The sequence below is a fragment of the Lotus japonicus genome, chromosome 4 (assembly GCF_012489685.1).
Source record: "Lotus japonicus ecotype B-129 chromosome 4, LjGifu_v1.2".
Taxonomy (NCBI): domain Eukaryota; kingdom Viridiplantae; phylum Streptophyta; class Magnoliopsida; order Fabales; family Fabaceae; genus Lotus; species Lotus japonicus.
Window position 1 is genome coordinate 51,650,922 of NC_080044.1, and position 11,486 is coordinate 51,662,407.

Genomic DNA, 11,486 nt, shown 5'->3' on the forward strand with positions numbered 1-11,486 from the left:
AGAAAACTTACAAAAGAATCAAAAGATAAAAAGAAAGAACACAAGAAGCAGTTTGCAAAACAATTCATTAAACCCCTTAGGAGACATATACCAGCAGCCCCAAAATTACAATGTGCAGCAACCAATAGAGCCCTGCATCATTCCTTTTGACAACAAACCAGAGTTATACCAGTATCCTCACCAATTCCATACTTCCACATATATTGCTAAGTAGAAATTTCCTTCCCCACAAATGCTTACACTATATTGGACATACATGCCTGTGATTCCCTGAACCAGTCTTGAAAGGAGTATTTGAACTCTTTTTAAAGGGGTACCATATAAAATTAGATAACTCAAAAAGGCCAACCAAAGGGCATTTAACCATGTCTGAAGCATAAAAATTTGGCATACACATACAATGCCTTTCTAACAATGTCAATATATCATCTTAACCAGCATGATGATCACTCAAATCATGTTACATACCATGGAGTTAGACACACTCAAATCCAAAATTTATTTGCATATTCACAAAAGCTAAATTGAAAGCATCAAACTCTTCTCTTCTATTATGAAGGAGATTTGAAGCCATTCAGATTTTTCACCCCTCTCACTTCTCAGTTCCCATGTTCCTTTACATGAAGAAAAGATGAAAACCAAACAAAGAAGATAGAAGAAAAACCCCAAAAGACAAAGACCCTCTCAAACTCATATCTAAGAGTCTTCACCTTCCTAAACCTAAAAACACAAGAAAAGAAACAGCAAAATCTACTTGCACCGCATCACCAGCATTTACAACAACCTCCTCTGTTTCCTCTGCCTCCAACACAGACCAAAAGGGCCAAAACTAGCTACATGTAGCTTCAGGTCATGTCTCTATTTCCTTCCGGTAAAACCCTCCACATTTTCTAAAGTCACACTAGCAGTATCACCAGCACTCAAGAACCAAGGGTGCCCAGAAAATCAAAATCCACAAGAATCAGAATCAAAACCCCATTGAAATTAACCACACAAAAATCAAAATCTCAATTGAAAGTAACAAGAACATACTCAATGCTTGTTCTGCAGAGATTCTGTTAGAAGGGTCCCTGTAAATCATCTTCCTTAAGAGATCCTTAGCAGCAGGAGAAACATTCCGGAAGATTCTAAAGGAAACCTCAGATTCCCCCTAATAACCGCCTCAAAAATCTCCGAAACGGCGGCGTCCCGCTCAACATTATGTACAAAATCACTCCACAGCTCCACACATCCACTTTCTCTCCATACTCCCTCCCCATCAAAACCTCCGGCGCGACGTAATACGGCGTCCCAACCACCCCACTCATCCTCCTCCCGTCACCAAACCACTCCGCCGAACCAAAATCCGCCAGTTTCAGATCTCCACCGGCACCAAACAAAACATTATCCGTCTTCACATCATGGTGCGCGACGCCGAGCCGGTGACAATGCGTGATGGCTTCAAGAAGCTGCTTCATTAGGCTAGCAACCTCAACCTCCGGGATGGGGCCGCCGCCGACGATCAACAACAGCCCAGATGATGAACCCTAACTCTCTCTATTTTCCCTCTTCTGGAAACTTCAATAATCTCAATTTTCCTATCATCTCCTTAATGTTGAAATTCAAAATCCTCATTAATGTTAACCACACTAGGTTAACTTAACCCAAGCTGACAATTTTAATTATCAATTTTCTATTTTTTTTATATTTTTAGATATTTTTTAAAAAATAAAATAAAAAGTCAAAACTTACAGTAAAACGTTTTTTAATTGGTCCAAGTCACTAAGATATGATACAATTGTGGTATGGTAGTATTTACCATCAATAATATATTGAGATTCAAATTTCATCACGCACTAGGATTACAATCTTAGAACCTTCCAAGCTTCTTCTTCTTTGCTCTCCCTCAGAGTTCTCACGTTGATATTTTCGATCCTGGCCAGTATCTTTCAGTTCACTCTCTTCTCAAGTAGTAGTATTTTTATCTCACGGACTATCTTGAGATATGAGATCTTCCCTTTCGAACCTTCTTCCTTCTTTCAACTCTATTACGCTCTCCAACAATATATATAACCACTTCGTGTACCTATAGTTCTTCACCATACACACATTTGCATAATTGCTTTCTTCTCTCTCTTTCTACATGCTACAAGCTTTCTCTTCTAATATGGCTCCTAGTTGTAGCAAAACCTTTTGTGATCATTCTTCACTTGTAAAAATCACCAAACGTCCTTCTCCACTTTTGCTGAAGGACTATCTGAGGGACGATCTGAGCTCGTGTTCATCTAGCGGTTTCAAATCGTTGCCGCGCCGACAATGCTGCACCACCGTTGGATTCTCTAGAGATCCGAAGCTCCAACGCAAGAAGAGGAACACGCTTCCTCGACAACAATCCAATTCTTCTTCTTCTTCAACCATGTCGTTAGCTCTTCAGAGAGCTTCTGAAGTTGTGATAAACGCAATAAAGTCACTGCCAATGAAGCAAAAGAGTGAGAACAAAGTGAAGAAAGGTGGTGTTGCTCTTTCTAGAAGCTTCTCGAGGAGGCTGTTGAGCAGAAGCTTCTGGAGAAAAGCGGCGGCGAAGGAAGACGGAAGCGGAGGTGTCTCAAAGAGATGTTCATTTCGCGAGCTACTACTGAAGGAACGGGATTATCACAAAACGACGTCGTTGGATGAGGAGACCACGACGACAACGCTCACTGCCACCACGAGTTCAGGTAGTGGTAGTAATAATGATAGCTGGGGGGAGAGCGATTTCACTTTTTGTGATAGCTCCACGGAAAATGACGCCAAAGAGGAAGAGGATGCGCCACGCCATAAGATAGAAGGAATCAAAACCATGGTTAGTTTTTTTTTTTTCCAACTATCTTTATGATTTTTTGGATGAAACCACGTACAGCTTGAGAGACACATAAAATGAATCATACTAATTATACTAGTTAACCACGGAGTATTAACTAATACACTCAATTAATTTCTGCAAAATCAGATTATATATATATATATATATATATATATATATATATATATATATATTCTAGTAAAAATAAAAAATGAATGACTATTGTTCATATGTGACATAATATAATTTTTTTGGTACATTGGAAAGATGTGAGACAATATAATTGAATAGTAGTATTAGTGTAAATTTTATATTAACCATCACAATTATATTAAATAGGTGGTCTAACTTACCCCATAACCTATTTAAACCCAATCTTAGAATTGTGATATTTGTGATAATTTAGTTAGAAATTTCATAAAATCGCTAATTAATTTTTTATAAATATACTAGAATGAGATTAAATAAAAAAAATTATAACACATTAAACTAGTGAGATCCGAGAAAACTGTTTAGGGGGTATTTTGAGGATCTTTGGTTTTTAAAATTATTATTTTTTAGTTAAGAAAAAATAGTTTCAAAAGATCGCTTAAAAAATTAATGTTATTTATAGAAAATGGCTTACAAAGTTTTGAAGAACATTTATTATTTTCTTATATTCACTCTTTTGTTTTTGAAACCATTATATTCTTTTTTTATTTTACATAAGGAAACATAAGGAAGAAATTCATTGTTTGATTATTGGACTTTTGTGAATTCCTTTTTTGCTTCAATATGTTTTTTTTTTAATCATTATCATTATACTCCATCCGCGGCGCTGAATTCACTGCAATGAGTACATTGCAATTAATTTGGGTGAGTGTTTCAAAGTTACCATGGTGGCCATAAGCGCCATCTGCGGCGTTGAAATTCACTGCAATGGCTGACACTACAGTGGTCACAGTCGCATGCAGACACCATTCAAATATAGGGGTAGTTTGGGAAAGATGCTTCTGATTTCATCTAATATTTCTGAGCATGACGAAGCTAGGTAGGGACACACTGTGACACCGGCACAGTATTCACACTGTTACTAGTGTTATCAGACTCGGACCGGTGATCGACTCGGTCGAGACACTGAGTCAATGAGTCAATGGTTCAACCACTGGGTCACTGGTTGAACCGTTTGACTCGGTGTACATTACAAAATATTCAAAATGTATAATATAATAAGATAATATTATTGAATAAATTCATACTCTATAAAATTGAATATTTTATCCAAATAACAATCGAATTTATTAGTATATAAAATATATTTTTTATAATTTATGAATAAAGTATTATGATTTTTTAATATATATTTGTATTATATATTATTGGTTTCTACGTATATGTTGCTGGTCCAAGATTTCTTTTTTAAACAATCCTAATAGTATGAAGATGGTAACAGGCCCAAGTCTCATTTTGTATACTTTGGCCCAATTAATATGTGTTGTTGACATAATTTTGACTTGTCCTTTGTTTGTTAGTGATATTATATTCAATGAAAACTTGAACTTGAACCGGCCATTACAGCTGTAAAGCATAATCTCCTCATATTACTGCCACATTTTGGCAAACGTGCATCTCCCTCTCTCTCTTCACAATCTCAGAAAAATAGATCTAAAAATATGTTTCTCTACAACTCTTTCCTTGATCTGTTGTTCCAGATTCAGATCTCACTTTTTCCTTCTTCTTCATTACATACAGTACAGAGAGAGAATAATTCCTACAAACGTATGAACTGAGAAACAATGTGAATGATGAGAAAAAAATCCAATTTCTTCATTTTTTCTTCTCATCTGATGTGAATGGGGATAAAGAATCAAGATTTTCATCTTCTTCTTTTCAACTTTCAAAAAAATCCTCTTCTTTTCCTCATTAAATAACTCACCGGTTCATTCAAATCCGGCCGAGTCACCGGTTTTTCGTAAAACCGGCCGGTTCACTCCGGTTCGTAACGGTGCGATTGCATGCCCGATCTGATCAGTGACTTGAACCGGCCATGCTACCGGTTCACGGTCAGACCGGTTCAACCGGCCGGTCCGGTCCGAATCTGATAACAGTCTGTTACACATCCGTGAACGACTCCGGAGTCCGGACTGTCTTGCAATATTTACTCGTATTATTTGATTTCGATATTCTCCAATACATCTCACAAAAATTATTTATTTATAACATATAACAAAAAAGTACGTTTAATATTATAAAAACATAAAATATATTCTTTATTTAATAAGTAGAAAATTATTAGTGCTATATTGGGAACAAAATAAAAAGAGAAGGAAAATGTGGAGAATATAGAAAACAGGAATAATTCAAATACTTTTTGTAAAATAATTAATTATATAAATTTGTCCAGTAAAATATTATACAAGGATAACTTTTTTTTAAAAGGGACAATTTTATGAGTTTAATTTTAATATACTGACAGTGTAATTTTTTTAATACATGCATCAGTAATCATAATAAATTAGTTTAAAAGGTTACATAATTTATTATTTTAAATGAATTTCAAATTTGCTTTCTCATTTAGCATACAAAATTATTGACAGAAAAGCAAAGCATGCAAACGGCTTGCACTTTCACATCATAAGCTCAAAGAACACCCATTGCTTTAGAGGAAAAAATGAGCATTTCCTTTTCATTATTTCACAAAACCCCACTGATTCCGCTCATTCTCTGACTTCCTTTAAAAGATCTATCAACATTGAACTTCAGCATTTCTTTCTTTTTTTTGTCTTGAACTTCAGCATATCTTAGGTGGAAATATTATTCACTTATGAAATGATTAATAAGTGGGCTTGTGATGGGCCTATTATTTTCTTCTTAAATCAATAAAAAAAAATAAGTGGGCTGACAAAACTTGCAAGTTTTGTCTAAGTAGGAAAACTTTGATTTCTTTTTCTCAAACAGAAAATCAATTGACAAAAAAATAACAAACAGGAAATCAATAAGTAATTTGCTCTGATGAAACAGGATTGGCCATGTGAGAAGGAACAATTCAGTCCAGTATCTGTGCTAGATTTCCCATTTGAAGATGAACAAGTGATGAAGCCCCATTTAAATTCCACAGGAGCCAAACACAAGCATATGCAAAAGAGACGACATTTTAGAAGTGTATCTTCACTGAAGCCTGTGGCTTTAGAGAAAAGGATCGCACGTTCAGAACTAGATGATATTGCACTACATAATAATAACCATTCTGCAAACAAATGTTCAAACAACGTTAATGACAATGCCCGGGACCTTGTTAGCTTCATGAAAACCTCAATTCCTTACAATTGTTTGATTTTTGAGGCAGAGAACCTGCTATTTGACTACTTCAAGCAGAGCATAGGGGAGAATGATAATAATAACAACGACATTGATCATTCGAAGAAGCTTCAACTTTGCGAGGTAGCTGAGGATTGGATAAGAGGGCAGCCCAAAGAAGTGTATTTGGGTTGGGAAGTGAAAGAAAGAAGAGGGGTTTACATTAGGGAGATGGACAAGTGCGAGGAATGGAAAAATTACTCTGATGGAGAAACACAACAATTGGTTCTGGAGCTGGAAAACGAGGTGTTTGCTAGTTTGATTAACGAGGTTGTGCTTGACCTCGCTACATGATATGACAGATTTGATATATGTATGCTTCTATTGTTCTATTTTCGTTTCTTTTTTTGTTTTCGACCCTTTATCCCTGTCTTGGGGATGCGGGCGGCTAAATTTTGGAATAGAGATAAATTTGGTTTTAGTTATGGTTTTTCTTTTCATGCATGTTTCCCTTAATGCATTGCTTAGATAGGCATGTAGAGTTAGCATATATCCGCGGGTGTTCTCGTAATAAACCATATAGGTGGCCGAGATGGAAACAATATGTTTCACATTCCACTTTTAGAATACAAGTGAACATACGTTTTATAACTTTCGTAGCTCTTTCTTATATTGCTCAATATCAATTACATCATAAAAGCACTTTAAATCTCAACTAAAATGAGAGATCACATCATCATTAGACGACTTAATCTCATCATTATATATAGGCAAACTCATTAAAAGGGTTGGCAACCTATTCTTTTATATGTTCTTATCAGGGTTGGCGGCATATTCCTTATGTACTTTAGATGATTATTTGTATTTAGGTGTATTTTTATGGTTGAACGAGTTAAAGACATGATCCCCAAACTAGGACACTAGTAGTCATGTGGTGTCGGTTGGTTGCATGATAGTTTTAGGTTCTGTGATCTTCATATAGGAGAGTAGATGTTAGAAACCACATGTTCACTTTACTTTCAAATGACCGGGCTTTGAATCTCTTTGGTTGAGAATTCAATCTCTCCAAAGTTCACTTCGTGAAAAAAAATCCTTCCCCTTTGTTAGTCTAGATCACATCTCTTCTTTTGGTCTTTATCTCACCTCATTCCTATTGTGAGGCAGAATTAACATTCATTAGTAAATGACAAGATCCCCAAATTCATGAAATAGTGTGTCATGGTGATTCGGTCGATCTTTCTCCTTGAAGGGAAAATTGATGTCTCAATGACCTGATTACCTCACGCGTCCACACTAACCAATCGGTTAGATCATGTCAGTGCACATCAATTGAAGCCATCTTCTTCTCCAACAGCATGCCCATGCACTCTAGCGTAAGTCAAGGTTGGTGGTGAATAGATTGCTGAGGAGAAAATGAAAAAATGTCTTCCTAATGTCCTATTCAACCTTAATATATTCGCATGCATGTCCTTATATTTTCTTCCACACATTTCCGTTAAATTTTTCACTAATATTTCAACAAAAATAAAAAGCGGCTACAATAGCTACAACAAAAATTGAAAAAATATTTATTGGGCGATTATTATAAAAATTAGATATGCATATTTCTACAGAACATATTTCATTAATGGTTAAGGAGGATTTGGGAACCAGGTGCCAAACACGTGTAACAGAACTTGGAGACCCGATGACTAATGACGATGGACAGTGGGCGTTGCAAGTAAGAAGCTCTTCGAGGGAGAGTTTTCACGAGCAGCAAGTTGTGTAACTGGTCAATAGAAACCCCATAAGCTTAAGCCAAGCCGCAAAGAGGAGAAAGGTTAGATTTCGAATTCATTGTCTCAGTTCTTCCCTCTCTGATTTTGAGATCATGAGTTGCAATCGACTGTTCTGGGCGAATAATTTGGAGGCAGAAGCAAGAAATTTGTGGGGACTGGCCAAGGAATTGGGCGTTTATTACTGAGGAGATGAACGCAAGGTCATAGATAGAATTATTTCTTTGGAACAAAGGGATGCTGAAGGTTTGGTCATCAACAATGACCAAGCGGATGAGGTTAATGGAGATAATCCATGATTATTCTGAGCTACAACATTAGGGGCTTGGGAAATCAAATTAAATGGAGGTTAATTTGAAATCTCATCAACCAAGAGAGGGTGGAATTTGCTTGCTTCTAGGAAACCAAACTAGAGAGTATCGATTCTAATCTCTGCAAGGCCATCTGGAGCGACTCAGACTTTGACTGGAGATTTTGTCCTTCTGTTAACCGAGGGGCTGGGTTACTTTGCGTTTTGCAGTCAAGTGTGTTCAAGTTGGAGGAGTGCTAATTTGGCAACGACTTCATGAGCCTTCGGGGAGTATGGGAAGAACGAGATATCCCATGTGTCATCACTAATATGTATGCCCCTTGCAACCTGGAGGATAAGCGATCTCAATGGTGGGAGTTGACAGTTTGGACATCTTTCTTGTTGTACCTCAATATGGTGCTAGATCGGCGACTTAAACTTTGTTAGATAAGCGGAGAAGAGACGGGGAACTAGCCATTTTTCCGGTTCTGGGCCTGAAACCTCTTGAAGGGACATGGAAGAATTCAATAATTTTATCAATTCCCTGGAGCTGGCACACATACATTGACGAGAAGGAGATTTACCTGGTTCCGCCCTAATGGCCAAGCCATGAGCCGCCTTGACAGGGCTCTGGTTTCTACAGATTGGTTGGGGGCGTGGCTAAATAGCTACCAACGGATTCTGAACCGAGACCTCTCAGATCATTTCCCCCTCATTGTTCGCATCTCAAATCATGATTGGGGACCAAAACCCTTCCGTACACTCAATTGTTGGCTTGAGGACCCAAGGCTTAAAGTGTTTGTGGAGGAAGTATGGGCTAGCCTACATTGTCTTAAAGGAGAAATTGAAAGTTCTTAAGGCTCGCATGAAAAAGTGGAACTTGGAAATGTTTGGTGACTTGAACCATCAAGGGAAAGAAATTGCTCTCAAGCTAGAAGGTCTCGATAGAAATGCAGAGGAAGAAGGTGAATCAAGAAGGCCCTCTCTTCAGGAAAAACCTACAATCTGATTTTTGGAGGCTAGCTAAACTCAACGAATCCCTTTTGTACCAAAAGTTCCGGTCTAGATGGGTTAAGGAAGGGGATGCAAATACGAGGTATTTCCACTCAATCATTAAATGGAGGCGAAAGAAAAATTCCCTAGTTGGCTTGTTTGACAATGGAACTTGGGTAGTGGAACCGGTTGTAGTCAAGGAGCATGTACATGATTTCTTCAAATGCAGATTTGAGAAAGACACGTGGATGGCTCCAAGGATGGATGGGGTGCCCTTTAGCCAACAATCCTCTGCTGATAATGACTTCCTTACAGCTAGATTTGATATGGAGGAAATAAGGGAAGTAGTTTGGGATTGTGAAGGTGATAAAAGCCCAAGTCCAGATGGGTTCAACTTCAAGTTCATCAAGTCCTTCTGGTATCTTTTACAACAGGATGTCAAAATATTGATGGATGACTTTCATGCTAATGGTGTGTGGCCAAGGGGGTGTAATGCTTCATTCTTAGCCGTAGTCTCGAAGAAGGAGTCACCTATAAGCCTTAATGATTTCAGACCAATCTCTTAAAGAAAGAAGATGGGCTTACATTTGGGAGATGGACAAGTGTGAGGAATGGAACAATGACTCTGATGAAGAAACACAACAATTGATTCTGGAGTTGGAAAACGAGGTGTTTGCTAGTTTTATTAACGAGGTTGTGCTTGACCTCGCTACATGATATGACAGATTTGATATATGTATGCTTCCATTGCTCTATTTTCGTTTCTTTTCTTGTTTTCGACCCTTTGTCCCTTTAGGAAGTTAAACTAGATCCCAAGTCTGATTCTTCTTCAAGGATTCCATCTCCTCCACCATAACACTCATCCACTTCTCCTTCGTTGGGCAAGACATAGCCTCACGGAAAGTAGACGGATCTCCAGAACTAGTAAGAAGTGCATAAGCTGTCATCTCTTCAAATACATATCTGACTGGAGGTTTTTCTGGCGTGGTTCTCATATCTGACTGAAGGTTTTTCTGACGTGATTCTCTATCACGCACAAGACTATACTCATGTGCTCAACCTGAATCAACTGGTTCTCCTTCGGTTTCAGTATCAGAACCTGAACTGGATTGCTCCTCGTGTACTACCTGCATAGAACTCTTTGTTAATGGCTTAACTGCAACCTGAATCTTCCCAGCAGTGGAAGTGTCAGCCACTAAAGTAGACTCCTTTTCTGAATCCACCTTCTTCAACATAGACTTCTCATCAAATACAACATCTCTGCTATGAACTGCCTTCTTCAAGATTGGATCCCACAATCTGAACCCCTTCACCCCCTTGGTGTAGCCAAGAAAAATAAACTTCTTGGATTTGGGATCCAATTTGGATCGCTCATCACTGTAAACATGCATAAAAGTTGGACACCCAAAAATTCTCAAATTTTCTAAATTAATGGGTTCACCTATCCACACCTCCTCCGCAACCTTTTTATCCAATGAAGCTCTTGGAGACCTGTTGAATAAATAGCAAGCCACGTTCATTGCCTCAGCCCAAAAACCTATAGGAAGTCCTTCCTGCAATCGAAGACACCTTGCATTCTCTGTGAGAGATCGATTCATCCTCTCAGTAACATCATTCGGTTGTGGTGTTTTCTTTACTCAATAATGCCTCTGAATACAATGTTCTTCACAAAACCTCTTGAACTTTGCATCTGTGTATTCTGTTTCGTTGTCTGATTGTAGATACTTGGTTTTTATCCTTGTGTAATTTTCCACCCCAGCCTTCCACAATCTGAACTTCTCAAAGACTTCAGATTTATGCTTCATGAAATACACCCAAACTTTCCGAGAAAAATCATCAATAAAAGTTACAAAGTACCGGGATCCACCAATAGAGACCTCTTTACTAGGTCCCCACACATCTAAATGAACATAATCAAGGATCCCCTTCGTAACATGTTGCACAGTCTTAAAACGAACACGATATTGTTTGACCAACACGCAATGTTGGTACATTTTGTCATGCATTTTGTCAAAAAACAACTGATTGTCGAAGCAAATGCCGTGGCATCTGATTTCGTGAAGGTAGGACATTAGTCCTTTGCTTAAGTTTGATTTTGTGGGCCCTTGAAGATTTTATGAAGATATGTTTTTATAGTTACTTGAGGATCAAGTAGCTGTTCCAGAAGGGTTTTGATTTGTGGGTTGTTATTTGTTGAAACAATCTTTATTAAAAGATTGGTTTCTATCTTTACGTTTGAATTTTGCAACAATATCTTGGAGATTCAGTTTAGATTTGTTGTTGCAATCTGTTACTTCAGCCCAAGCAAACCCTAGTGCCTACCTGCTGCTGT

At 37.8% G+C, this 11,486-nt stretch overlaps 2 protein-coding genes and 1 pseudogene across 2 annotated transcripts; 2 read left to right on the top strand and 1 right to left on the bottom strand.

Annotated features, from left to right (window-relative positions):
* Positions 1-858: 858 nt before the first annotated feature.
* LOC130712919 (phosphoenolpyruvate carboxylase kinase 1-like) lies at positions 859-1,829 on the bottom strand (annotated as a pseudogene).
* Positions 1,830-2,027: 198 nt separating this feature from the next.
* On the top strand, positions 2,028-6,578 carry LOC130713733 (uncharacterized). Its single transcript, XM_057563530.1, has 2 exons — positions 2,028-2,821; positions 5,822-6,578. The coding sequence occupies exons 1-2, from the start codon at positions 2,123-2,125 to the stop codon at positions 6,449-6,451; spliced, it is 1,329 nt and encodes a 442-aa protein (XP_057419513.1). The 5' UTR covers positions 2,028-2,122; the 3' UTR covers positions 6,452-6,578.
* A 2,533-nt stretch (positions 6,579-9,111) lies between these two features.
* On the top strand, positions 9,112-9,720 carry LOC130712921 (uncharacterized). Its single transcript, XM_057562733.1, has one exon. It carries the CDS (start codon positions 9,112-9,114, stop codon positions 9,718-9,720), a length of 609 nt encoding a protein of 202 aa, XP_057418716.1.
* Positions 9,721-11,486: the final 1,766 nt, after the last annotated feature.

Bases quoted from the DNA above. Each gene is read 5' to 3' on its own strand.
- LOC130713733 (XM_057563530.1), top strand. From the start codon at position 2,123: ATGCTACAAGCTTTCTCTTCTAATATGGCTCCTAGTTGTAGCAAAACC. The intron at 2,822-5,821 runs GTTAGTTTTTTT...CTGATGAAACAG, and splicing joins TAGAAGGAATCAAAACCATG to GATTGGCCATGTGAGAAGGA.
- LOC130712921 (XM_057562733.1), top strand. From the start codon at position 9,112: ATGCAGAGGAAGAAGGTGAATCAAGAAGGCCCTCTCTTCAGGAAAAAC.